Source organism: Phodopus roborovskii, unplaced genomic scaffold, assembly GCF_943737965.1.
Source record: "Phodopus roborovskii unplaced genomic scaffold, PHOROB, whole genome shotgun sequence".
Lineage (NCBI taxonomy): Eukaryota > Metazoa > Chordata > Mammalia > Rodentia > Cricetidae > Phodopus > Phodopus roborovskii.
In genome coordinates this window covers 13,579,171-13,606,315 of record NW_026125059.1, presented here as the reverse complement: position 1 = coordinate 13,606,315, position 27,145 = coordinate 13,579,171, and the positions used below count along the sequence as shown (strand labels likewise).

Genomic DNA, 27,145 nt, shown 5'->3' with positions numbered 1-27,145 from the left:
GAAGCCCATGGAGAAAGCAGGGTTCTCTAGCTCAGTCCTCTGCTGAGGTCAGACGGGCCTGGCCTGTACTGGGACCACGGGAACAGGGGGGCCAGCTGACTGTGGAGCTGGGCAGCCTCCACTTGTTGAAACTTCTGCCTGCTTTCCTGGCCCTTACTTGGTCAGGTTATTAGCATGTGTACAAAGAGAGCTACAAGGGCTGGACTCTGGTCCCTTTATTGAGACTGAGGAGCCAGTGGGTCCATCCAAACAAAAATAAACTTCTCTCCCAAAGCCTGCCAGCAGGCTGAAGTGCCCAGCATGTCCTGGCTGGGGCCCATGGCTGCCCCACAAGAGCACAGGTTTGGCTCCTTTGGAGTCAAGGGATACTGACTGTCCAGTATCTGGAGTCCCTAAGTAGGACAGGAAAGTCCCTAGTCTCCAGGAGAGCTGGCCCCGATATCCAAGATCAGCGTTGGGCCCTTGCGGCTCAGTCATCCGTGATGGTAATGACGTCGTACTCGATGCCCTGGTGTTGCAGCTGTTGGATGTGTTCAGGCACTGCCTCCTCAGTGCCAAACAGGCCCTGGGCTTGGGCCATGGCAGCATCAGCCACCGCTGCCAGGGGAGGGAAAAGCACAGTAAGCCCAAGGCTTCAGGAGCTAGGCCTGGCCTCAGTTTCCTGGCTGTCAGTGTCCAGCCCCATCCATACCTGTAACAGCAGAATGTGCTGCAGCCTCAAGCTGAGCCTGGGTGACAAGCTGCTGGCCTGGGGATACAGGTACATACTGGATCTAGAGAAAGAAGTCAGTAAGAGTATAGTCGCACAGGAACCTCAATACCCCACCTCTGCCTTTCCCCTAAGTACCATACCTGGGACTCCTGCAGGAATGGGGTACCTTGCTCATACTGGATGTGTGTGATCTGGCCTTCCTGGACCTGGAGATAGGAAGCTAGCCAGTGACACTAGAAAGAGGCTGTGCAGCCTTCCTCCAAACCCTTCCTTGCCCCAGGCCTGGCCTACCTGGATATGATGGCCATCGGGGACCACAACATACTCCTGAGGCAGTAGGTGCTGTACGCCGTCCTGAGAGATGATATACTGAACCTAACAAAGGAGGACAAGGCAGGTGCTAGGGCTCCACTCAGTGAGAGCTGAGGTAAGTGGGCAGAGTTGAAGACAACTATGGACACTGGCCCAGGGAGTCTGGAAACTTGTAAGATGGGCCTTGGGTAAGGAGACTGGAGTTTACCTGGTTGTCAGAAGTCACCAGGTGCTGTACTGTCTGCCCATCTGCCGTGGTGATTTCCTGGATATAGGCAGCTTCCTCCTGTCAAGACCAAGCCCAACTTAGCCACAGTTCTTTCTTTATTCCTGTGTTCTGTGTTGTTTTTTGGTGTGTGTGTGTGTGTGTGTGTGTGTGTGTGTGTGTGTGTGTGTCCGCCCCCCACTCCTATATGGAGGCCAGGTGTGTGTGTGTGTGTGTGTATGTGTGTGTGTGCCCTGTGTGTGTATGTATGTATGTGTATGTGTGTGCCCCCACTCCTGTATGGAGGCCAGAAGGTCAGAACAGGGAGGGCATCAAGCATTGTTCTTCACCACTTTTTTCTTTTGCCTGCTCTGTCGAGGCAATCTCTCTCCATGAACCAGGAGTTCTGGCTTGGCTGGAAGCTACACAAACTCCAGGGATCCTCTCGTCTCTACCCTACTTGGATTAGCTGGGCTTCTAGGAGTGTAAGACGTGCCAGACACCTGGCTTGTAACATGACGGGAGCTGGGATCCAAATTCTGGGCCTCATGACGGTGCAAGGCTTCTGACCATCTGAAGCGCCTCTCAGTTCCCCTAGCCTTCGTTTTGTCTATCCCATCCTCTCTGCAGGGACTCCAGACCTTGCTCTTACCTGATTGGTTACTGTCTGTTCCTGGGCCACAAAGATGTGTTCCTGGCTCAGTGCCTGCTGTAGCCGCTCTGGACCCAGGACCCCATGACTGGATTGGAGGGCAGCTGGCAGAGAGGAGGGGAGCTCATTAGAGGGCTCAGAGAAGACATAAATGCCTCACCCCTGGGGTTCCCTTGGGCTGTGGTTCTAGCCTTTGGACCTGCCCTGTGCCCTGGGGTAGCTCACTGTGCAGTGTGGCCAGCGTTTCCTCTTCACTGTTGAGGATGATGGTCTGGGCTGGGGCTCGGGCTGTAGACGCTCCAGTCTTTCTCCCATCGCTGTTATGTAGCCGCTGGATGTGGAATTTGAGGTGCCCATTCCGGTTGAAACTACGGAGAGGGAAAAGTAGGTGTGAAGTGTCTCTACCGCGTGTGCATGGAAGTACCCCTACTCCTAGCCATCCCCAGCCTCACCGCTGCCCACAGAGGTGGCATGAGAAAGGCTTCTCATTGGTGTGTGTTAGCATGTGCCGCCTCAGATCCTTCTTGTTCTTGGAGGCGAAGCTACACTGGTTGCACTGGTGAGGCCTTAGGCTTGAGTGCTGCGCCATGTGAGCCTACACACGGTAGAGACCAGGCGTCAATGGGTCAGAATGGAAGGCAACAAGTCTCCACAAAAACTAAACGCACATGTCATGTCAGTGAGGAGCCAGACCAAAAGGACAGACCTGACTGAGACTGGTATGCCACAGGCAGAAGCCAGAGGCTGCGCCATTACACCACTTGGGTAATTCTGTCTCAGTTTGTGGCTTTGTGTTGTAACTTACTGGTGGACCTCCTGCATGCTAGGGCTCAGTCCTGTGAAACAGGGCCTTAGCCTTCCCATTGGAGGGTGGGGTTCTAGGCCCTGGCCCCTCACAGAGCTCAGAGGATGCAGCATGGGGAGGGATCTGGAAACTGGAAACCCTCTGGCAAGTGGAAGGAGCTCAAGAAATGATTCGGAAGCTGCTCTGCTGTTTGTTTTCACACCATCCCACCCTGGCTGTGAATGTCTGCCCTCCCACCATCCTCTAGCATCTTCAGTCTCCAATCTTGTCACTCTCTCTGTGCCTGTGCCCCATGGCTACTTCTGTTGTCTTCCTAGCACCCTATCTGATGCCTTGCCGCCCCGATCTATACTCTCCATCTTTCACACTGCGAACACAGTCTGGCATTAGTCACTTTTTATCTGACCGGGCAGCTCCCAAAGAGCTGGGATCTTGCTTAGTCAACTATGACCCTAGAGGGGAACAGAGGGCTAGGGTTGAGATGCTCAATAAAGGGTTCTTAAAAATAAGTGACCACAAGAATGAAGGCAGAGGCAAAGGGGAGGGGGTTGGGGTTGGGTTAGCACCTACCCGGACCTCAGGCCACTGTCGAGCACGGAAGGGGCAGTCAGGGCACTTGAAGGCAGCAGGCCCAGCGTGGGCCCGCTTGTGACTCTCCATCTCTGCTCGGCCAGCAAAGGCCTCTGAGCACACCTTGCAGGAGAACTTCTTTGCTGACAAAGCTGCTGCAGATGGTGGGGAGGTGGGTACTACCAGGCCTACAGTGTTGCTAGTTGCAGGGGGTGGGGTGGAAGAGCTCTGGGGGCCTCCCACATGGTGGCTCTTCACTGGAGACACAACCTCAGGACCATCTCTGGGCGGCCCTCCACACTGCAGCAAGGGCCACTTTGCTCCAGAGGCCAGAGCATCTGGACTTGGGAAGGAGATGGAGCCATCTGCAGTCAACTGTAGAAAAACCCACAGCATGAGGTGCTGAGGAGGGGCAGAGGCAGGACATTGGGTGGGGTAGCCACTCCCAATACTCACCTCAATGTGGTGCAACTGGGTCCCATCAGCTGCCATGATGTAGTGGGTGCCAGCCTGGGCAGCCTCCCCAGGAGCTTCTTCACTAAAGGCACAGAGAGTGGAGGTATGAGGTGGGGTTCCAGAAAAGGATGAAAGGCTACAAGAATCCCTTCACCAAGCAACAGTCAAGCTGAAGAAGCCGGAGTGAATGTAGGTCTTGTTCAACCATTTCTACCCGGCCTCTTACTCTCTCTCCCATAAATGATTACTAAGAGCTCAGTGTTTCACCCGACTCAAGGGGTGACCCCCATTTCCCTTGGTATGGAGAAGACAGCACTCCAGGTATCCAGCTCAAGTCTGGCCAAAAGGGACTGGAGGCGAGGCCAGCAAACAGCAGGGAACAGAATGGAGCTGCTACCCAAGCAGAGAGGGCAGAGGCTGAGAGGCAGTGTGCTCAGATGCTGGCTCAGTGCTCCTGGCCCTCATTACAGCACAGGTCAGAGCTCCTCAGGTGGCCCAAGAAGAGTTCAGTGGGCAGAGAAACACCTGTCAGTCACAGATTTGCACCAGAGGGAAGCTAAGCAGTTTCAGGCAGTCCATCAACAAAGGAGTCCACACTTGTTCAAGAACTCAGGACAGGGAGTTCATTGGGGTGGAGAGCTGGAGAGATGGTATAGCACCTGAGAACACTGGCTGCACTTGCCAAGGACCCAGGATTGTTTCCCAGCACCCACAGTCATGGGGGGATCCTATGCCCTCTCATAGGGGGAAAAGGCACATAGCGTTGGGAACCAGGGTTCCAAGCCTCATCTAAGCATCTGACCAAACCTCACTAGCTTGCCTCCACATCTGCAAAAGCAGCGAAACCTGGATCTTGTGGACACTAACTAGGCAAGACCATTAGTGCAAAGTTCCCAGAACAGCCAATGACCAAAGAATGGCAGCTTCCCACCCTGCACAGGACACAATCTCCTGCTGCCCTGTCACTGTACAAATCAGGACTCTTGCCTCCTGCTAACTAGGCTGGAGTGGGGAACCCCTCTGAAAGACTGAAAGGAGTCAAGTTACCTGTAAGGTGTGCCAGGAGCTGATGTCCTCTCTTCCAGAGGGGGTGCTGTGATGACACTGTAGCTGGCCCCACCAAATGGGGCAGATGGCAAGGCAATCTGCTGTAGGTCAGGGGGGGCTAGCTGGCTCTCAGCGGCCACACTGCTCCCTGGTTCTCCCACATGAAGTGTCACCACCTGCTGAGTGCTCTCTTCAGGGGAAGGCTGTCTACCAGTAGATGTCAACTCTGCCTCCACGCCCTCTGACTTCACTACAGCCACCTGCAGTAACACCAATGGGACAGAGCTGCTGTCCAAGGATGTCCTCATCACTTAAAGCTCACCATCCTATCAGAGCCTTCGCCATCACCACTCATTTACACATCCCAAGTACGTCTTAAAACACACTCAGCAGGGCACGGTGGGGCACGCAAGCCTTTACTCCCAGCAATCAGGAAGCAGAATCAGGCGGATCTCTGAGTTTGAGACCAGCCTGGTCTACAAAGTTAAGTTCCAGGGGAGTTGGAGCTGTTATATGGAGAAACCTTTTTCTCCAAAAAACCAAACCAACAAATAAATCCCAGACATCCCAAGAGTTCTTGCAAACTTGGAGAGATGGCTTAGAGGTTAAGAGCTTTTCCAGAGGTCCTGAGTTCAATTCCCAGCAACCACATGATGGCTCATAACCACCTGTAATGAGATCTGGTGCCCTCTTCTGTCCTGCAGGGACACATGTAGACAGAACAATGTGTATATAATAAATAAATAGAGAAATCTTAAAAAAAAAAAAAAAAAAAAAAAAAAAAAAAAAAGGGAGGGGGCAACAGGTAATTCAGACTGAACCTTCAGACAGAAGTCTAGCCTCTATGTAATTTAACAGAATTATAAAGTAGGACCATAAACTATACCTCTATCAGAGTATATACCTTTTTTGGTTTTTCAAGACAAAGTTTCTCTGTGTAGCCCCAGCTGTCCTGGAACTCACAGGGATCTGCCTGCCTCTGCCTCCTGAATGCTGGGAGTAAAGGCGTGCACCACTACCACCGGGCCAGATTATATTTCTTGAGAGATACAAGATGATATTATGAAGAATGGCATGTGCACATAGCAGCCAAGCTGTGTATCACACCTGAACAACATCACTGAGCCTGTGTTAGTCTGCAGCTAAGCAAAATCCTTGCAATCTCTCCTTAGCCCACTACCTGGCTGTCTGAGGGTGATTTGCCTGTATGTATGTCTGTGTACCACACATGTCTAGTGACTTCACAAGCCAGAAGAGAACATTGGATCCCCTGTAGCTGGAGTCAGACAATTGTGAGCTGCCATGTGGATACTATGTATTGAAACTGGGTACCCTAAGGTCTTAACGCTGAGCTGACTTTCCAGCTGTTTTCTTTTGAGAGTCTCATGTATCCCAGTCTGGCCTTCAACTCCTTATGTTCCTGCTTGCCCTGCTCAGGCGCTGGCATCACAGGTACACACTCTACCTGGTGCACAGAGCTGGGACACAGAGGTGCTTCAGAGATGGAAACATGAGGATGGACCAGGGGGAGGTGTGTGGGATGTGAGATGGCATCAAGGCTGCTGAGACAAGACAGAGCTCTGAGCTAGACAAAGCCTTGGGTGATCTGGCTGCAAGTGGTGTTTAAACAGGAAGCTGCTTTAGACCCCAGAGAAGCCCCCATAGGGGCAGCAGACACGGTGAGAAAAAAGCCAAACAAGAACATGAGAAGTGCATGGAGCAACACGTACCCCTCAGCACAGAAACGGAGTGGGGTCTGAATGAAAATGGCCCCACAGGCTCATCTATTTCAATGCTTAGTCACCAGGGAGTAGAACTCTGAAAAGATTAGGAGGTGTGGCCTTGTTGGAGGAAGGGTGTCATTGGGGGTGGGCTTTAAGGTTTCAAAAGTCCCTGCCAGGGCCTGTTGCTCTCTATTTCAGGTGGTAGATCAAGATATAGCTACTGTTAAGCAGCATGTTCCCTGCTATAATGACAAGCCTCTGAAATTGTAAGCAAGCCCTCAATTAAATGCTTTCTTTTTATAAGAGTTGCCTTGGCCATGGTGCCTCTTCACAGCAACAGAACAGTGACTAAGACTGGTAACTAGACAGTGCACTGGGAAACACTGTCCTCCTTCAAGTTTGCCCACCAGGTTTAGGTCGATCTGTCCCCACCAGGGCAGGCTGGAGTCACTACTCTCTTGTACGGTACATTCAGCATTGCTGGCATGTCTAATAGTTGGGCAGGGGAAGTCCTGGGTTCTCACCTGCAGGGCTGTGGCCCCCAGCTCCCGCTGGGAGCTCATGTTCAACAGCAGATCCAAGGCTGTCTGAGTGGCCATCGCAGTGGACTCCTCAGCTCCTGGGTGGGGGGAGACATGGGCTTGAGAACAGGTTGGACACCTGCTACCCAATGCCACCCTTGTTATCTTCCTACCCTACTCCCCCACCCCCGCCCAAAAGGCTCACCTTGCTGGTAGATGATTGTGGCACCTCCTAGGGCATCAGGGCAGAGTAATGGGGGAGTCTCAGGTGACTGGAAAGGTGCTGGCTCTTGGGGGACCTGGGGAGGGGAATAAGTCAAACCTGAGGGATGGCCAGACCCAAGTACATTTCCCAAGCACATGTGATGTCATCATTTCCCACAAGGCCCTTGTTCAATTTTTTTTAAATGATTTATTTTTATTTCATGTGTATTTATGTTTTGCCTGCATGCATGTCTGTGAGAAGTTGCTGGGTCCCCTGAAACTAGAATTACAGGCAGTTATGAGCGGCCATGTGGGTGCTGGGAATTGAACCTGGGTCCTCTGGAAGAGCAGCCAGTGCTCTTCACCGCTAAGCCATCTCTTCAGTCCCTCACTTACTTTTTTTAAAGTTATTTACCAGCTCAGAGGAATGGGATGGTGAGGCTCAGATATGTGAAGGGCTGGGACATGTCCCCAAGAGCACCGACTCCAGTACTATCAGTGGGGGCCACCTTCCTAGGACCACTGGGAGCTCCCACGACGGAATGCTAGCTGCCTTCCCTAAATCCAATCCATCCTCTGCTTTAATAAGGTTACATTTATTTTGTGTGTTTGTGTACAGGCACGAGTGCACTTATGGACACCAGAGGACCACTTTGGGAAGTCATTTTTCCACTTCCCCTACACATGACTTGGGAATCTAAATCAGGTCAAAAGGCTTGGCAACAAGCACCCGACTTGGCTAACCCATCTCACAAATACCTTCACCTTCTTTCTTGTCAACAGTACTCTGAGTTCCATTAGGGAAGGCAGTGTGCCATCTACAAGATGATACGTCCCAGCATCTCATGGCTCTAAAAGTGTAGCCATGTAACTAAGCAGTCACTTCCAGTAAGGTTCATAAGGAAGACGTAAATAGATGACAGGAAGCATCATTTTTTACCATCTCCCAGCCTTTCCTTTTGCTTACTGCCTGGAATGTGGCTGGGAAGGTGTTCCTAAAGTCATGCTGGACCATGAGGGCAACCATGAAGACCAAAGACAGATCCTAGGATGCTGTTCGAAAATATTCAGCTTGCTCCCTGACCACCAGGGTTGGGGCCAGAGCAGCTCAGGACTGCTGAGCTTTGCAATTATTTCACATCACAGAAAAACAAGCTACTGCAGTAATTAAGCTACTGGTCTATTTGCTGTCCAGATCAGCACTGGAAAGCTACGCTCCTCTGAGCTTAGAACTGTATCATAACTTGGCTGGTGTCTACCACAGCGACGGAGGCAGGGGGGTCACCCTGTTGGATCACAATGTGCAAAGGAGACAGTTTGTCCCCACTGTGTGTGCTGCCTCCTAGCAGGACCTACCTGGGGTCCTGGCGAGCTGGGGGGTAGGCCAGGGGCCCCAGTGTGCTGCTGCTTCAGCTCTTCTATCTGCTGCAGAGAGAAGAAGGGGCGGCGACGGGAGGGGGGATCCTCAGGGTGGCGCCGTCCCCATTCCTCAAAGCTGTTTGCATGTCGGCATCGTACGTGCAGGCGCAGGTTCTTCTTGTGGCGAGTGCTGAAGTGGCAGTACTCACAGGCAAAGGGCTTGGCCCCTATGGGCATAGGGGAATGTTACAACCCATGCAGCTCTCCAAGAGGCTGCCTTCTGGCCCCAGGGAACACTAAACTTATTTCAGCAAGTCATTACCACGCTTGCACAAACACTGCTGTCCACTCTGGTGGACTAGAGCAGGAAAGACCAGGGACACCTCCACATTTAGCTTTTCTGATAGGATTAACTCTCCTTCCCAACCATGACACAGTAGACACCTCCCATTTCCCTCTTTCATAACTAGGGCAGAGCCACTGATGCTGGGCTCAGGAGCAAGGCAATGCTACAGGAGCTATCTGTGGCTTGGGCTGTTGAGAGGGACAAAGAGAGCTGAGCTCTGACTGGGGTGTTGGGACTGGAGAGCTGGCCTGACCTGTGTGCTTGACAGCCACATGGGATAGCAGGAAATCCTCACGGAAGGTTCGGTAGGGACAAAAGCTGCATTTGAAGGGCTTGTCGCTAACATGGGACAGCTGGTGGTTCAACAGTGCCTTCTTGTCATCACAAACAAACTCGCAGAACTCACATTTGAACCTGGAGGCAGTTTACAGGGCGCTCAGAAATAGGAGGGGTTCCTTCCCAACCCAGGGACCTCGAGTGGGGACATACCTGCGGTTGGCAACAGCTTGGATGTGTGTGAGCAGGTGCATTTTGAAGGTGTAGCGCTTCTTAAAGGACTTTCCACACTGAGGGTGGGGAAGGTGGAATTAGATGGGGATGGCCCAGAGAAGGCCCTGCCTGCGGCCACCGCTCTGCCCTGGCCCACCCACCTTGTCACACATGTGTGGCTTCTCAGTGCTGTGAGTCTTCATGTGCTGTGTTAGTCGCTTTTGCATGGGGTACACACGGCCACATACCGGGCAAGGGAAAGAGCTCAGCTTTGGGGTCTGGGAAGGTATAACGAGAGGTCAGAGGGAGAGAGAGGGAGAGACAGAGCAGGGAGCTCTCACCGCCTGGTCCATCGTCCAGGGCCCTTCCCAGGCCAAAGCCCCATACTCACCGGATCTGGTCTCTTCTTTCTGGGAAAGGAGAAACCAAGTGTCACACCACAGCTTCCCATGGCCATCCAGTCTCAGTCCTGACCACCTTTCCTTGTTACCCATGCCCTCTTCTGAACCCATGGAAACCAGGAAGAATGCTAAGGCTCCACAAGTGACACACTCTGTGCTGGCTAAGCAGGGTCATGGTCTTCTGCCCTCCATTCACAGAACACATTTTTTTTTGCAACTAGGAGATCCGAGAATCCCCATGGGGAAAATCTTGGAGAACAGATTCAACCTGGCGACTGGAATCCTAGCAGGCCACACAATCCCTTCTCTTTCAAGAAACCTGCAGCATCGTGGGAAACTGTCACACACCTTGGTTCCAGGACCCCACTGGTCTACCCTCTGCTCACAGGTCACATGCCAAAGAAGTCACAGGCCTAACTGGAGCTCACTGAGCAGCTACCAGGCCTGAAAATATGACTTGCTCAGTCCTAATCTGCTTTTAGCACTGGGGGTGGGTTATGGGGGGCTGCACCTGACCAGCATAAGACCTTCTAATCACCTATGAACCCCTGTAGTCACACAACTTCCTTCAGACCCCTCAACAACTGTCTCTACTTTCCAGATGAGAAACTAAAGCTCCCTTGAAGGAAGAGCCGGACTCTGGCCCTGAGGATTCTGGGACCAATGGTCATGTAGGATTCACCTTGCCTCTCTGAATGTTTGTAACACCATGTGAATGAGATCTGACCAGAGCAGGTGTGCCACAGAGGACCTATGGTACTTCTGCCCACATGTTCTCCCTGCCTAGACCCCAGTGCCCCTGTGTAACTCACTGACCGGTCCCGGCTGTGCACGGCCGCATGTCGGATGACATCCTTCCGGTAGACGCTGGTGTAGCTGCATTCATCACACTTGTAGGGCTTGCTACCCACATGGTTGAACATGTGCTCCTGGGAGAGACAGATGGGGCTGGAGGCTCTGTGTCCCCTCCCTCTTCCTCACCCCCAGCCCCACCCACTTGGGTGAGTGTGGACAGCAGAGCTTGCTGCCTGGCTGGGGACTCTTCCCGAGACCCTTGCTGTGCCAGCCTTGGTGCTGGCTTATCAACTGACCAAAAAAGGAAAGGAGGGCTCAGAGGGAAGGAACCTTGTGACAGACAGCAGGAGTGGGGGCTGGGCAATGTGGCTCTATAGCCCATGCCTTATGGGACAGTCCCAAGGAGCCTAGAAAACTACTCCAGGTCTGTGTGTTCTGTGTGGGAGGAAGCTGTAGCATATGGAGAAAGCACAGGACTGTCCACCAGGGCCTGAAGGACACGTCTACACTGCACCTTGCCACAGCATGGGTACAGCCAAGATTCTGCAGTAAACTTGGTATAGTCAACATCTGGAATCTCACTCGGGCACAAAATGACAAAAAAAAAAAAAAAAAAAAAAAAAAAAGGCATGGACTGCTGTTGGCCCACATCTCTGGAGTGAGGCGAAAGGAGCGGAGCGTTTCCCTGAGACATACCACTGCCACCTGCTGGAAGGACTCAAATACTGTGAAGGAACCACCTACCTGGCCAGTCCGGCAGTGAGAATAAGCATGTCTGCACTATCTCTAATGGAACTGTACCTTTCAAAGTAAGGTCTCACTCAAAGGACACCTGTCAACTGTCTGTAGCAGCCCTCCACAGGCCACCATGTCCCAGTATTCTTTACAAGCTGGATGGCAGAAGTACATAGGCAACTCCACACCTTCCTTCTGTGTGACGCCCTGGACAACATACCTTGAGTGAGGACCAGCGGCGGGAGCGGTAGCTACATTGCAGGCACTTGAAGAGCTGTGGGTCACCAGCTTCATGGGAATTAACATGGAAGCGCAGGTCCTCAAGGGACAGGAAGCGGGAGCCACATATGCGGCATAGGTAAGGCCTGAGCAGTGGCTTGGGGGACTTGTAGTAGTACCTGCAGGAAGAGGTGGAGAGGCCACTGGCTGGGCTGCAGGCCCAGGAAACTCCCCCAGCCTGTCAAGCTCACCTGTGCAACACTCTACCTACTTTCGGTATTTTTTCCCTAGGAACCTCCTGGAGGGCCGCCCTCGGCGGCGGGGTGGGGCATCGGATTCATCCTTGCAAGAGTGGGCTGTGTTGTCAGCATCTGACTGACTCACACCAGATTCCACCGGGCCCCTCCCCATCTTGCCCCAGAGGTATCCTGGGCCCGAGGAGCTGGGAGCCTCGAGATCTTGCAGTTCTGGAGAGCTCTGTGTGCTCTGGGAACTCACCAGAGGCTCTCCTACACCTGTCAAGACACAAAGATCACAGTCAGTCACACACTCCAGGACCAGAGGCCAGCCAACTCCCAAAGCTGACCAGTGATGGGCACATCCAGTCACAGAATGGACACAGGTAGCACATGGTCAAAGGACAGTGCAGACATCACCCTGCTTCTGACCTACTTAGCACAGCACAACAGAAATGGAACAGTATCTCAGCAACAGCCCAGACGTCCAGGTTCTAGCCTCAGCAACCTCACTGGTTGGCTGTGTACCCACAAAGGCCCTCCCTTCCTGAGTCTGATCTGTTCCATCTCATGACTGGTCTAATGACCCACAGGGACACTGCGGATTTGGGAGACAACAGTGACTTGGACATTGGAATACCCTTGTGAGGCTGGTGACCCAAGGGAGGATCTATGGCGAGAGGACAGTTTATAAACTCTCCGCTTTGGAGCCTGTCCTGGAACAAGCTCTTACAGATCAGGCTGGTCTCTAACTAACTCACAGAGATCTGTGTGCCTCTGCCTCCTGAGTGTTGAGATTAAAGGCATTTGCCATCACTGCCTGGCATGAAACATTTTCAAACTGTTTAAAAATACTATTCCAAGGAGGGCTAGGACAATGGCTGTGAATGATGACTCAGTGGTTAAGAGCACTGGCTGCTCTCCCGGGAGTACCCACATTCAATTCCCTGCACTCATGGCAACTTACAACTGTCTAAATCCAGTCCCAGGGGATCTGATGCTTCCAGACACTGCATGCACAAGGTAAATAGACATTCATATAGGTAAAAAACCCAAACAAGTAAAAATAAGTAGAAAAAACAAACAAACAAATAAAAAACGCTACTTCAAAGCTGGAGGTGCTTGACTCAGGGTTAGAGCACTTGCCTGGCATGCACAACACCACGGGTTGCATCCCAGGAACCATCAATGAGTTTTACTACTTTAAATATTAAGGATGGGAGCCAACTAGTGTGACCCCCACTAATCTCAGAACTTAGAAGGCAGGCAGGTGGATCTTTGACTTCGAGGTCTCACCACTCACAGACCCCGGGCCCTGAGAAGTCTTCAGCCCCTTTTCCAGACCTAAGCGCTCACTCAGTGTCCATGCATTAGGCGGAGAGAGTTAATGCCAGTTCCAGCTGCAGAGGGAACGCCAGGCTTCTCAGGATTTGAGTGAGGACACCTGAGACCTGGCCCTGGTCAGTCTCAGCCAAGGTTAAACATCTGAGTTGTTAGTTTATGGTGACTGCAGCATGAGCATGAAGAATCTAGAACCTCATCTCTTGGATGTGGGAGCTGAGAGTTGATCCAGGGTCCTGTTAGACTGAACCACCTCCTCCAGCCCCCAGGGCCAACTTTTATTCCTTAGAGTGATTTTTAATCCTAATGTTCAGTTGACAATTTTGGTTTTGCACATTAAATATCAATAGTCTTGTTCTCTTGGCAAAAACAAAAAACAAATAAACAGAACGAATGGGTATAAGGGCTTAGTGAATAAATAAGCGAAGTCCTCTGCATCCAGCCTGCCACCTGAAATCAATCAGCAGGCCACACAGCGTGAAAGAGAACCAACTCCCATAAGCTGCCTTCTGATCGCACGTGCTCCATGTAGCATGCTTGTGCACACACAAATATGTACAAAATTTTCTTTTTTCTTTTTTTTTAAAAATGTTTTATGTAGGAGTGTTCTGCATGTATACCTGCGTGTCAGAAGCAGGCATCAGGCTGCAGCATTATAGATGGTTGTGAGCCACCATGTGGTTGCTGGGAACTGAACTCAGGTCCTCTGGAAGTAAGGGCCTCTGGTCAGCTTAGCCACTGAGCCATCTCTCCAGCCCTTGTTTTTGTTTTTAATTAAGAACGATGCAGACTGGAAAGTCTCCTTTGGTGTGCCGTACAAGTGTGATGTATGTGGGATGGATGGTACATGTACCTGTTCTTGTACCAGAAAGGCCACAGGAGGCTATCAGGTCTTCCGCTCTTTGCTCTTTGCCTATTCACTTGACACAGTCTCCCCATGAAGCAGAAGCTCCACACTGATTGGCTGGCCAATGAATTCCCAGGATCAATTTGTTTGTGCACCTCCAACACTGGGAACATTGGCACACATAGCCACCTCAAGCGTCCCTGATGTGGGTACTGGGCCTTGAACTCTTGTCATGTTTTCACAGCCATTTCCCTGGCCCTGGAATCAGAGTCATCCCTGCTTGTTGTGTGTGAACACTGATGGATGGTCACACTTACTTTCCCACACTCTACAGTTCTTCTGGAGAGATTCCAGAATCTACCTCCAAACTGGACAGACACAGTGGCCACACAAGCAAACACTGTCACTCTCCACCATACACAAGAGACAGAGATCAAGGGGACAAAGTGGCACTCACACCCCTGTCAAGTCATCCCCGCTAGGAACACAGCAGCAACCAGGTCTTACTTTTCTCTTCTCATTTCAGCGCCATTTAAGGCTTTTATTGGTTCACTTACAAAGGCTCAAGCCCTTCTCCTGCTGTGATTAATTTGACAGTGGAAGGCATCTTCCTAAAGCCTAAACAATCACCAAGGCTGGGTTTCTGTGATGCCTGCAGTCAGCGGATTGAGACTGCTGTTTTGCAGTGTCCCAAGTACCCCAGAAGCATCAGGCAGCAGAGCCACGTGTGACCCACACACAGCCATCCCATGACCAAGTCTTACCATCATAGCAGTCTGCAGCCTCTAGACGGGGCAGCTTTCGGGGTCGGCCAGGCCTCCTTCGAGGTCTTGGGGTACTGGGGGTGGGACGCTGGAGCCGTAGCTGCCGGCCCCGGGGCTCATCCTCAGCTGGATTGTAGTCACTGTCCTCTGCAGAGACATAAAGGGCAGTGTCTAGATCCACACTCCTGACAAGTCCCACTTCCCCATCTCTTCTCTCTCTACCAGTGAGGTTCCTTCATGAGCCGCCTGCATCTCCCCCACAGAGGACTACCCTTCCTTTCCCTGTGCCTAACAATAGCTCACCTTAATTGTAAGCACAAAGAGGTACCTGGTTCTCAAGCCACTTAAGCTACTGGTAGAGTACAGGCAATGAGCACTGAGCCTACAAACTCCCAGACTGAACTGTCCAACCTGGTGGACAAGAGCCACGCATGGCCATTCAGCCAGGCAGTGGTGGTGCATGCCTTTCATTCCAGCACTCAGGAGGCAGAGGCAGATGGATTTCTGTGAGTTCGAGGCCAGCCTGGTATACAGAATGAATCCAGAACAGGCTCCAAAGCTACATAGAGAAACCCTGTCTTGAAAAAAAACATAACACACATACACACACACACACATACACACCCAAAACATGGCCATTCAACCGTAAAATGAGCCTGGTCCAATTCACAAAAACTTAGTTATAAGTGCATATAAGAACTCATAAAGTGCAGAAGAAAAAAGTAAGCAGCCAATCATGGTGGCACACACCCATAATCTCAATATTCAGGAAGAACAAGAGTCTGAGGCTACCAAGGGCTACATAGGAAAACTCCATCTCAAAAAATTAGGGGGTACAAAAAGGGACTGGAGAGATGGCTCATTTGCTGCTTTTGCAGAGGACCCAAATTCAGTTTCTAGTACCCATGTAGCACAGCTTACAACTGTCTGTAACTCCAGCTCCAGTGGATATAACACCCTCTCCTGGCAGCTAGAGGTATTGCATTCATCAAGACATGTATACCCACCCACACACAGGCATACACATAATTAAAACAAACTTTGTAGAAAAACATAGGGCTGAGGAAATGCCTACATCAATGAAGTACTTGTAGGCAGGCATAAAGATCTGAGTTCAGCCTCCAAGAAGTCATGTCAAAAGCTGTGTAGACAGTGGGTGCCAATAGTCTCTGCACCAGAGACACAGACAGGGGGTCCCTGGTACTTCCTGCCTAGCAAGAATAGCAGAAACAGTAAATTCTAGGTTCAGAGAGAGACCCTGTCTCAAAAAGTAAGGCAGAGGGCAATGAGGAAATCATTTGACTCAACCTCTGGCCTGCACAAGCATCCACACAAACAGTTAGGTGTACGTGCACGAAACATTTTACTGGTTTGACCTGGGGTCTCATGTAGCCCAGGTTGGCCTCTAACTATGTAGTGAAGGTGACCGTGAACTCCTGATCGTCCTGCCTGTACTTCAGGTACCACTGTGTCTGCTTTTACTAATAGTTTTAATGACTATTTTATACTATGTACTATGTACTTTAGATACATAGGTAAATAAATTGTGACTAATGAAGCTACAAAAAGTGATTGTATGTTTTTGTGGCCTGTTCCACAGCCTAACCTTCGTCTGTACTGGAGAGGCACTGGAGTGTTTCCCTCTAGGCAGGCAGGCAGGAGCTTAGTATTTGTAGATGAGTGTGGAGACAGAGGCTACCTGGACAGTGGCTTACCCTCTAGATCGTCAATGGCCCCAGCATCCACAATGTCATCTTCTTCCTCCTCCTCTGGTCCTTCCTCCTCTGTGGTCTTGGCAGATGTGCCCCACTTCCGCAGACGTCCCCTTTTACCTGCTGCTGCTGCTGTTGGGGCTGCTGTAAGAATAAAACAAGCTGCTATGTCTGGCCGTGTGTCCTCCCCCATCAGGCCTAACTGGCAGGCGTAGATGAACCTGGGCGGAAGTGGCGCTCCCTCATGTGGCGGAGCAGCGTTGCCTTGGTACTGCTCCGGTACTGACACATCTTGCACTTGAACTGCTGCACAACTACCACCTCCATCATGGCCTCCAGGCTCTGCAGGTCCAGCTCATCAGTGCCAGAGGCTGGCAGTGGCTGCGCTAGAGAGCTGGGCTCTCCCTGGGTCTCCTCAGGAGGCTCGAGGCATGTAGATGTGGATGTGGGGCCATCGGCCATGGTTTCAATGGCCGCCAGACTATTGGCCAGGGTGGAAGCAGACACTGGTGACGTCATGGGAGCACCTGAGGACAAGAGAGAAAACAGAAGGCATGACCGCCCATGAGCTTCAGCTGCTGTTCCCAGGCAGGCCCAAATTCCCCAGAGGCCACCTTACCAGAGGCCAGGGCGATGTCTAACCCTTTAGGGTCATATGGACCTTCTACTATGATCTATTACCAGGCTCCCTAGGACTGTCAAGGGTTCATACCATCATCTGGGCCCTGCAGGATCAGGAACTGAGTGGTTTCAGCTCCTCCTTCTTCAGCACTGGTCACAGTGATACATCCTGGCAGAAAAGGCAGAGAGCGATGATCCTCAGAGGGATCCACACTCTTGGGCTCTACTTTGCAACTGGAGAGCAGCTGCATCACCCCCTTGAATTATGGGTATTTCCACTGCAGGCTGGTGGGAGGTCTGGTGAGGCGATGAGCTACCCCAGCTGCCCAGGTTTGACAAATGGGTCTAGAATGTCTTCCTCTGCCCTCTCCACACTTCCCCGGGATACAGATCCTGCACTATCTTTTTCAGAGTGCTTCTCGGACCATGCTGGAGCTTTGTGAGGCGCCGAGGCCTCTGTGCACATCACTAACCATAAAAGACCCAGCACAGTGGCTTGAACTCAGGGTCACCTATCTGGGCTTACTGCCCAGACCACCCTCCACTTATCAGTGTCACTGGGTAAGTCATTTTTGTGTCCGCTGTACCTTTAATTCTCATGTGGGCAAGGTTAATGACAGCCATCTCATCTGGGGGTCACTATAAGATCTGTGACCTTCTGTGTATCAAGTGTTTATAATTGCTCCCAGCACAAAGCCAAACACAACTGCTTTTATTTTTAAAAACTTGTTACTGTTGCGTGTTCATTGTGTATATATGGGCATGTATATGGAAGCCTGAAGAAAAACTTTCTGGAAATAGTTCTTTCCTTCCACTGTTGGGTGGATTCAGGAGTGGTTATCAGGCTTGCCTGGCAAGCACTTTCACCAGCTGAGCCAGCTTACTGGCCTGGCTACAACTGTCTCTACTACTGAGCACTATGATATCCAGGCATTATACTAAGAACTCACTGTGGCATACTGTTTGATCTTTGTGTTATTTACCACTAGGAAACAGCTATCAGTTCCCCTTACACACTCCACAGTAAGATAATAACCTTCATTCACACAGATGGCTGTAGGATTTTGCATACCATACCCTCTCCTTACTCACTCTGGATGAGGTCTGGGCCGATGGTAGACTCAATGATCTTGTCAATGGCAGCACCTAGGTCTGAAGAGGAAGCTGCACAGTCTGATACCAGCATGCTGGGATCTGGGAGAACACTGGAATGCACCAGGGCTGGGGGGCCACCTGGCACCTCTGCCACTGTTCCCCGGGACACAGAAGATGAATCAGGGAGGTAGCCATGAGGCAATGGGTCTGTTGAAATGCTCTCAGACACCTCCTCCTAGGAGCAGGAAGCAGGGGGCAGGTTAGGAGCTAGGGATGGGGCAGGACAGAGCAGCCTATAGATCCCCAAGAACAAAGCAAATAAAGACACCCACATTTCCACCCCAAAGGTCTGGGGGAGCTCTCCAGGCACTGAGAGCCCTAAAGCCCATGGATGTAGTCAGGCACTACCCCAGGGCTAAAAGAAGGACCTCTCTGATCACACACCACAGCTGGGCTTTTGCATGAATTGCTCTCTGCCAACTGTTCATCTGCTACCTCCTCCAGGAGGCCAAGCTGGACCCTACTTAGGACTTTCTCCACAGCAACTTTGTCACCTCCACCACACTGGTAATGATGACAGGTTGGTCACACTCCCAGGGAAGCGGTCCCAATAATGGACCCAGGTGCTCCACCCAAACCTATCACACTCCTGCACAGCTGTGTCCTCTGTAAGGACCTGGACCACTCCTGTCCTGTCCCTAGCTGTAACCCCGTAATCTGGGATATGTTTAGACTCAAAGGAGGTCCATTTCTGCTGACTTAATGAAACCCTAAACTGCACATCAAGGGCCACTGCTTAGGATTCTGCATCAAGTGGTACCCGATAAAACCACTATCTAGCAAAATGACTCACTAAGGAGATAAACATACTTCTCTGACAGAGGGGTGAGGTGAGGGCTAGAACCTGGGTAGCTCACTCAAGATCACAAAGTATCGGTCAGGAAGAGTTGGCTCTGGGTGTTTTTCCCTTACAGCCTAGCACCCATAGAATCGGGCATTTCCATTCCATTTGACAGATGGGAAGACTAAGGTTACTGTGAGATGCATCACATCAACATTTGAACCAGGAAGGGCTGACAGTGCATGAGGGCTCTGGTAGAATCCTGGCTCTGTCCACATGCTCTGCCTCAGTTTCCCTTTTTGCAGGATGTGGAAACAAGTGGTTTTTGGTATGTCCCTTAACTATGGGGTTAGGCAAAACAAAACAACACAAAACCTACTACAGCAGTTTGTCATGGCATGGCCTCTGCCTCAGAAACAACAAATATTTTCTACAAGTAACTTTTGCTGGATGGTTCCCCTGCCCACACCGTCCTGCCTGGTTCATACCACAGAGCAGCTGCCACTGTCCGAGCTCTGCCCCACGCCAGAGTCGTCGGCCTCGGGTAATCCTGTGGCCGTCGCCGCGTCGCTGCTGTCCGCGGACACGGCTTCCGAAGTGCCCACACCCAGGCCGCTCTCAGAGGGCTCCTCGGGCTGGCCAGGCCGAGGGGCCGCGTCGCTACTGCTCTCCACCTCGTTCTCCTCCATTGATCCGGGGGACCGCCTGACAGCGACGCGCAGGGTACGAGACGTTCACTCTGCCAGAAGACATGACCATAGCTGCAACAAGTGGTCCACCTTTTGAGTGCGGCCAAGCTACACCCACCCAGATGCATCGGCGTGCCCATTCCGCAGATGCAAAGACTGAGCATCCGCCGAGACGGGGCGGGGTTTCCTCGAGTCCTGGTGGAAAGGGAAGCTTCCAGAAGAGGACAGGGAAGCCTCGCCTCTCAAGCTAGGGTCCCTTCGGGAAAGGTGGTCGCGGCGGGTGGTCGCCGCCCTTTGCTCCTCCCAGAGGCGTGGATCACCCTCCGAACCAGGGCGGCCACAGGGGTTCAGCCCTCCGGACCCCGCGTCCCCTCGGATGAGGAGCCAGTGGTACAGCCCGCAGGCCCCCGGGGTCAGTGGTTTGCTCCCCCTCCCCGGGCTCCCCTGCGGAGGGGGCTGACAGCGACGGTCTCGGGGCTTGGTGACTCGGGGCTGTCCCCGGCGCTGCCTGAGCTCCAGGCCCGACGCCATCTTGTGGCGGTGCCGGGTTTCCGCTCAGGCAAATGCGAAAGCGGCTAAAGGGCCTGGGACCCCGGGGCCCTGTTCGGACAGCCCCGCCGGCCTGGGAGCTCGCCACCCGGCAGCCTCGCGGTAGGGCCCTAGTGCACGGCAGTGTGCAGCGGGGCGGCCTGCCGCCGGCTGACGCTAACCTGAGCCTCCAGCTGCTGCGTCGCTCTCCGGCTCCGGCATCGACGAGGTCGCCATCCTCTCACCCCCGTCGCGGAGGAACCCATCAGCCTCCCTTGAGCCGGGACTACTTGCGCCGCCGCCCCCGTAGAAAGACAGATCTGCGGAGTTTTAGAAGGTTTCCCAGAGGGCTCAGAACCGTAGTCGGGTCCAGGAAGACTCTAGACGTTTACGTGCTGCCTAGCCTGAGGGGTAAGGTCAGCTAGGGACGGGGACTACTTTTTCTCCTGGCGGATGGCTACATAGGAAGTGCAGTGACGTCACGCAGGTCCCTGCGAGGCTCGCAGGATGAGGCGCGGCGGAGGCGCCTGGCTCTTGTGGGCGTGGCTCCCGGCGTCTGGCCACACCTCCCGGGGTCGCTTGGGGAAACGTCGCAGCCCTAGATGGCTTAGAGGTTTCTAGGGGAGGAAACGTCAGCCATGTTCCTGGCTTTTCGCCTATGACTTAAAGCTCCTCTCTAGCCCGATCGGGTCCTCCCGGGTCAGGTTTGCTGTGCCGTGTGGAGGAGAGCGTTATACACATGGGGAAGCAGGTTTGAGGACAGGAAGGGCTGGTCCGGAATCACTAAGGGGGCTTTGGGATAGGGTGATAGTGGAGAGAAGAGTTAATGCTCCCATAGTGCGCTTCGCAGCGGTGTTTCTCTCCCCCTCTGTCTTTCTCTTCCTCTCTCTGTCCAGATCTCTGCCTCCTGAGGGCTGAGATTAAGATTAAGGCAGGGTGTTGGGATTAAAGGCCTGTGCCACCAGGGCAGCTCTCACATTGTTTTTTAAGATTTAGTGTTTAAGCTGGGCGCTGGTGGCGCATGCCTTTAATCCCAGCACTCGGGAGGCAGAAGCAGGTGGATCTCTGTGAGTTCGAGGCCAGCCTGATCTACAGAGTGAGTTCCAGGACAGGCTCCAAAACAATACAGAGAAACCCTGCCTCGAAAAACCAAAATAAAAAAAGTGTTAATTATAATTTAGTTTGTTTAATTATATGTGAGTGTGTATTTCTTAACATTATCAAAACTGGAGGTTCAGACACCCCAGTTGTCCTCTGGTCATTGTAAATAGTGTAGGAGTGTTCAGAAGTTGGGGAATTAGCTTTGTGGTAAACACAAGGCCCTGGGTTCGATTCCCAGAACACAGGCGCAAGCAGTGTTAGGTATTTTTCCATCGGCTGGGTGTGGTGGCCCTTTAATCGAGCACTCGGTAGGGAAGGCAGGTGAATCTTACTGATCAGCCAGGAAACATAGTGGTAGAAAGAAAGAACTAAGTCTTACAGACTGTGCTCCAACCTCCACAGACTAGCTCTCCCATGTGTGCAGGCACAGACGTACACACAATAAATAAATGCTTAAAGAGAATCTAGGCGCTGTAATAGAGTCCACAAAAGCCTGTAGTCTGTTGGATGCCTTCTGCCTCTAACCAAGGTCAGAGGTCAGTGTATACAGGTGTAGCCCTGTATACAGAGCTCATAGCCATCGCCAGCCCAGCTGAAGCCAACCCTAACCAGAGGACAGGACTGTAGGAACAGAAAAGAGCAGAGCCCAGACAGGCAAAACATCAGGGCTTGTGACTGGTATTTTTGTTTGTTTGCCCAAGGAAACACTTCTTTACTCTGTTGTTTTGGGGTTTGGGGACTGGGACTGAAGAGGTGGCTCCGCTATTAAGAGCATGTACTGTTCTTGCAGACGGAATGAGTTTATCCCAGCATATACTTCTGGTGGCTCACAGCTGCGAATAACCAGCTCCAGGGGTATCCTCTTCTGGCCATCTTGGGCAGTTACACTCAACTTGCACTTACCTTCATACAGACTACATGCATACACATAATTTAAAAATAAACTAGGCATGGTGGTACATGTCTAATCCCAGCACTTGGGAGTCAGACAGATGCAGATCTCTGTGAGTTCAAGGCCAGTCTGGTCTACAAAATGAGTTCCAGGACAGCCAGGGCTGTTACACAGAGAAACCCTGTCTTGAGAAAAACAAAAGTTTAAAGAACGAAGATTAAATAAAAAGACACACACACACTGGGTCTCATGAGACTTAGGTCTGCCTTGGACTTGCAGTGTAGCCAAGGCTGACCTCGAACTCCTAATGCTCCTGCTTCTCCCTCCCAAGGGCCTGTAGTATAGGCATGAGCCACTAATCTTGCATGTATAATAAAAACCCAGACGTAGATATTGGGAGGTTTGGCCGTGTGGGAAGAGATACATCACAAGCCCACCCCATTTTGAGTTAGCTTTCTCTGTCTTCAGCTTGTGGTTCAGGGTGTGAGCTCTCAGCTGCTCCCAGCTTCATGCCTGCCACCTGCTGCCATGTTCCCAGTCATGGTGGTATGGGCTTTTAACCCTCTGGAGCCATGAGCCAGAATAAATATTTTCTCCTGTAAGTTGCCTTGGTCATGGTGTCTCTTCACAGCAATAGAAAAGTAACTAAGATAGTATGCCTTTTTTTCCTTCTTCTTTCTTTTTTTCCCCTCCCCCACTGGCAAAATACCTGAGGTACCAAAAGGTTTGGGATTGCTTTTCCCTTCAGTGCCCATGCCATATTGCTGTCTGCCTGTCTATTCATCAATGTCTCTTCTAATAAGTTTCTTTTACAAAGACGATCAATCTTAGTATAGCATTTGAACTCTGTTTTAGGGTGTCTTTTTTGCTGTGATAAAACATCATAACCAAAAATGTGTTAGTCTGAATGTAATTATCCCATAATCTCATAGGGAATGGCACCATTAGGCCTTGTTGGAGTGGCCTATGAGGTTCCTATGCTGAGGACACTGCCTGGTGTGTCACTTGACTTCCTTCCTGCAAGATGTAGGACACTCAGCTTCTCTCCAGTACATGTCTGCCTGCACACCACCATGCTTCCCCTCCTCATGATAGTGGACTGAACCTCTGAAATTATAAGTGAGCCACCCCAAGTAAATGTTTTCTTTGTAAGACTTGCTATGGTCATTGGTGTCTCTTCAGAGCAATAAAAACCTAACAAAGACAAGAAGCAGCTCAGGAAGGAGAGGGTTTATTTTGTTACATTTCCATAGCATGTTCATCCTCAAAGGACGTCAGGACGGGACTGATGGAAGGCCATGGAGGAGTGCTGCTCACTGGCTGGCTCTTCATGGCTTCTGACCTTGCTTTCTTATAGAACCCAAGACCACCAGCCCAGGGTGACACCACCTACAGACAATGGGTCTGGGCCCGCTTACATTAATCAGTATGAAATTGCTGTACAGACTACCTACTGCCCAGTCATGGAGGCATTTTCTCAATTGAGGCTTCCTCCTCTCTGATTATAGTTTTTATCAAGTTGATATAAAACTCAAATTTATCAATTTGAGTATGTGCATTTGAGTTTTGAAACCTTTGAGTATCAACTAAAGGGGAGGAGGAGGATGGCCTTTGATCATCATGTCAGAGGCTTCAGATCACAGTCAGCTGTCTCTGCTTTGGGACCTGTGATAAGTCCTCAACATCAAGGACCAATCATATCATGGTTGGCCGGGACAAGACAGTACCTTCAAAAACATGTCTCCAGTCACCTTACAGGAAGGTACCATGTAGTAGCCACTCAGCTATTAATCCAATTACTTCTCAATTGTACCACCAGATGGAGACCAAGCCTTCAATACAAACCATTTGGGAAGATACTTCATGCCCAATTTATAGCAACAGGTTGTTATCTTCCATGCAGAAACAAGAAACCAGAGGCTAAAGAAACTTCTTCAGGTCACACAATAGAGAGAAGACGGGGACCTGTGGTGGGCGGAAGGAAGGTGGTGCCCATAACCTCAGATATTTGGTTGCTCAGTCACCAGGGAATGGAACTATTTGAGGATTAAAGGGATTGGGGGCTGTGTCCTTGACGGAGGAAGTGTGGTCCAGTGTCTCTCTCCGCCTCTGCCTCTCTGCTTCCCATAAGGATGTATCTCTTGGCTGCTCCGGTGCGGTGCTCTCCACCATGCTGACAATGGACTAACACTTTGAAGCTGTAACCCCCAGTGAAATGCTGTCCCCTGCAATGGTTGCCTTGGTCACGACAATAGACAGCGACTAAGACAGGAGCCACGTGGAATGTAGCTGTCTTTCAAAGTGTTGTTAAATACACTGCCAATCACTATTCCAAGTACTCTGAGAAAAGCAGGCCAGGCCTATATAGTAAGTGAGACCTAATCTCAAAAATAAATAAGCAAACCTGAGATATAGCTCTGGTTCTGGGTAGAGACCTAGCATTCCAAGCTCCCCAGAAACAGCTTACCCTGTCAATAGCCTGGTGACCACCTGCCCCAGGGAGCTGGCTCACCTAGATGGTGCTGAAGAGTTGAGAGGACAGATTACCCTTTTCACGTCCTCTTTGCTGTTCACTCCCTGTGGATGGGCAAAGCCTACACACTTTTCCAAACTACTCAGGAGTGCATAGCTTTTCATTTTACTTCCTTTTTCTTTTGGATACTGGCTAGTCTGGGTGTGCTTTCCCAGACTCTCTGGGCTTTCGCCCTTCTCGAATGCTATCCCCCTCCCTCTTCCACGACGTGGCCTCTTAGAGGCATCATGACTGTATGTTTTCCTCTTCTCGTCTTCCTCCTCTTGCCAGTATTTACAACTTGCCTGCCCTGACGTTTTTCTTTCATTATTACAATTTATTTTGAACTCTTAACAAAATTGTCCTTGAATTTCCTTCTTCAACTATTTTTTTTTTTTTTTAAGATTTATTTATCTATTAGGTATTCAGTGCTCTATCTGCATGTGCGCCTACAGGCCAGAAGAGGGCACCGAGATCTCATTACAGATGGTTGTGAGCCACCATGTGGTTGCTAGAAGTTGAACTCAGGACCTCTGGAAGAGGAGCCAATGCTCTTAACCTCTGAGCCATCTTTCCAGCCCCTCTCCAACTATTCTTTTTATCTGTTTGGTTTTGGTTTTTTGAGACAGGGTTTCTCTGTGTAGCTTTGGAACCTATCCTGGCACTAGCTCTGTAGACAAGCCTGGCCTTGAGCTCACGGAAATCCACCTGCTTCTGCTTCCCGAGTGCTGGGATTAAAGGTGTGCACCACCACCACCTGGTGTAACTATTCTTAAACTCTTTTATTAATGAGACTTAAGTTCTCAAAGAAGTCCTAACTTAACCCAATAACCAATGGCTCCTCAGGTGGAGTGCCCAGACTTCCAAGAGAACCGATTGAAATATTCCTTATTGGAGGAAGGAAGGAGACTCAAGACTGAGCGAGTGAATGATGCTTAGAAGGGTTAGCAGGGGCCTAGAAGGTAAGACTCATGAGCTCCCTTCCCAAGGCCACTCTCAGAGACTCAGTGGAGCCGCCAGCTGGTGAGGCAGGAAACTTCAGGGGTGCAGCCCTCCTGCATTGTCATCAGTGTTGGGGCGGGCTCACTGCTTCTCCAAGCTAGATTGGGTAGAATTACCCTTGGTTTGATGTTGCTAACCTATCTGGGGTGAATAAAGATGAAAGAATCTTTCACAGCCTGGCTAATGAGGCTGGAGGGCTTGAGAAAGACTGGATCAGTGTGACTGTTTTGATAATGAAAAATAAATAAAGACCCATCCCTTCTTGACTCAGGCTGCATACCCTGAAGCAACTCAGGCAATATCAGCCCCAGGTGGACTGGCCTCTGTAAACCCTAGAACACTAGGTCACCACCAGCTGAGGCCCTATGACTATCAGGGATTGAAAGACAGCAGAAGAGGGGCAGACATTACTAAGACTATTAGATATTTGATCTATTAGATATTTGATGTCTAGTTCACTCAGCTTGGCACGAATGTCTTCACCGGAGAGTTGAGTTCATCCATCAGGGACTGCAATATGGAGCTGTAGGGGCTTTGCTGAGCCCAGGAGGGGCAAGATCTTTACAAGGTTGGAGAGGCCCTAGTGGGACTGAATGATTCAGACCAGCCTGCAAATTGGATTCCTGAAGTGCTAAAGCAATCAAGAGGGAATAAGAGAATGGCAAAGCAGACAGAGGGTCTGCTTTGGTAAATCAAAAGCAGATAGGCAACATTCAAAAAAGGCTAGAGTTCCTAGGAAGAGAAAATTGGTAGAAAATGCTAGGTTTGTGAGTTTGTTGTTTTGATTGATTGTTTTAAAAGCTTTAAGGCATGAGGAACAATTTACCAAAGAAGGAATGGATGATGGAGTGGTACAGGGGAAAATCAGTAAGCTTGTCTGGGACTTGGCCCTTATTTCCCTTAGGTATACTGTATACATTTGTCCCATGAAAGAAAGTTTACTGGGGTAGTGATTGTTTGCCCAGTCACAACTCTTTATGCCAGCAGGTGTGGCTGATTATTTTTAAATAATTTATTTAACTTTATTTTATGCACATTGGTGTGAAGGTATCAGGTCCCCTGGAATTGTAGTAACTGACAGTTGTGAGTTGCCATGCAGGTGCTGGGAATTGAACCTAGGTCCTCGGCAAGAATACCAGTGCTCTTAACCACTGAGCCATGTCTCGAGTCCCAGGTGTGGCTGATTTTGAAGATGGGGGGGTCTCAGTGTGTGGCCCTGGCTGGCCCAGAACTCACAGAGATCTACCTGCCTCCCTCCCCAGTGCTGTCATTAAAAGCACATACTGCCAAGCCCAGTGTCCTGATCCCTCTTTCCCCTAACTAGGCTGAGCAATGGAAGACAGCCCCTCCAAACCCAGTGGGGGTGGAGAGATGAGCAATGACCCCACTGCAGCCCATCAGGATGAAAATGG

General features: G+C 50.9%; 1 protein-coding gene across 1 annotated transcript; it reads right to left on the bottom strand.

The window, feature by feature from the left end:
- Positions 1-335: 335 nt before the first annotated feature.
- On the bottom strand, positions 336-20,552 carry Znf335 (zinc finger protein 335). The gene is made up of 28 exons (XM_051186379.1): positions 20,409-20,552; positions 19,498-19,748; positions 18,166-18,403; positions 17,165-17,242; positions 16,674-16,979; positions 16,456-16,596; positions 14,741-14,887; positions 11,824-12,067; positions 11,554-11,731; positions 10,620-10,732; positions 9,794-9,812; positions 9,564-9,680; positions 9,403-9,479; positions 9,167-9,327; positions 8,565-8,794; positions 7,210-7,303; positions 7,008-7,102; positions 4,760-5,019; positions 3,713-3,794; positions 3,257-3,631; positions 2,334-2,476; positions 2,107-2,249; positions 1,882-1,985; positions 1,233-1,310; positions 1,004-1,087; positions 853-918; positions 692-773; positions 336-597 (listed from the first exon to the last, which is right to left on the bottom strand). Exons 2-28 carry the CDS (start codon positions 19,696-19,698, stop codon positions 470-472), a joined length of 3,984 nt encoding a protein of 1,327 aa, XP_051042336.1. The 5' UTR covers positions 19,699-19,748; positions 20,409-20,552; the 3' UTR covers positions 336-469.
- Positions 20,553-27,145: the final 6,593 nt, after the last annotated feature.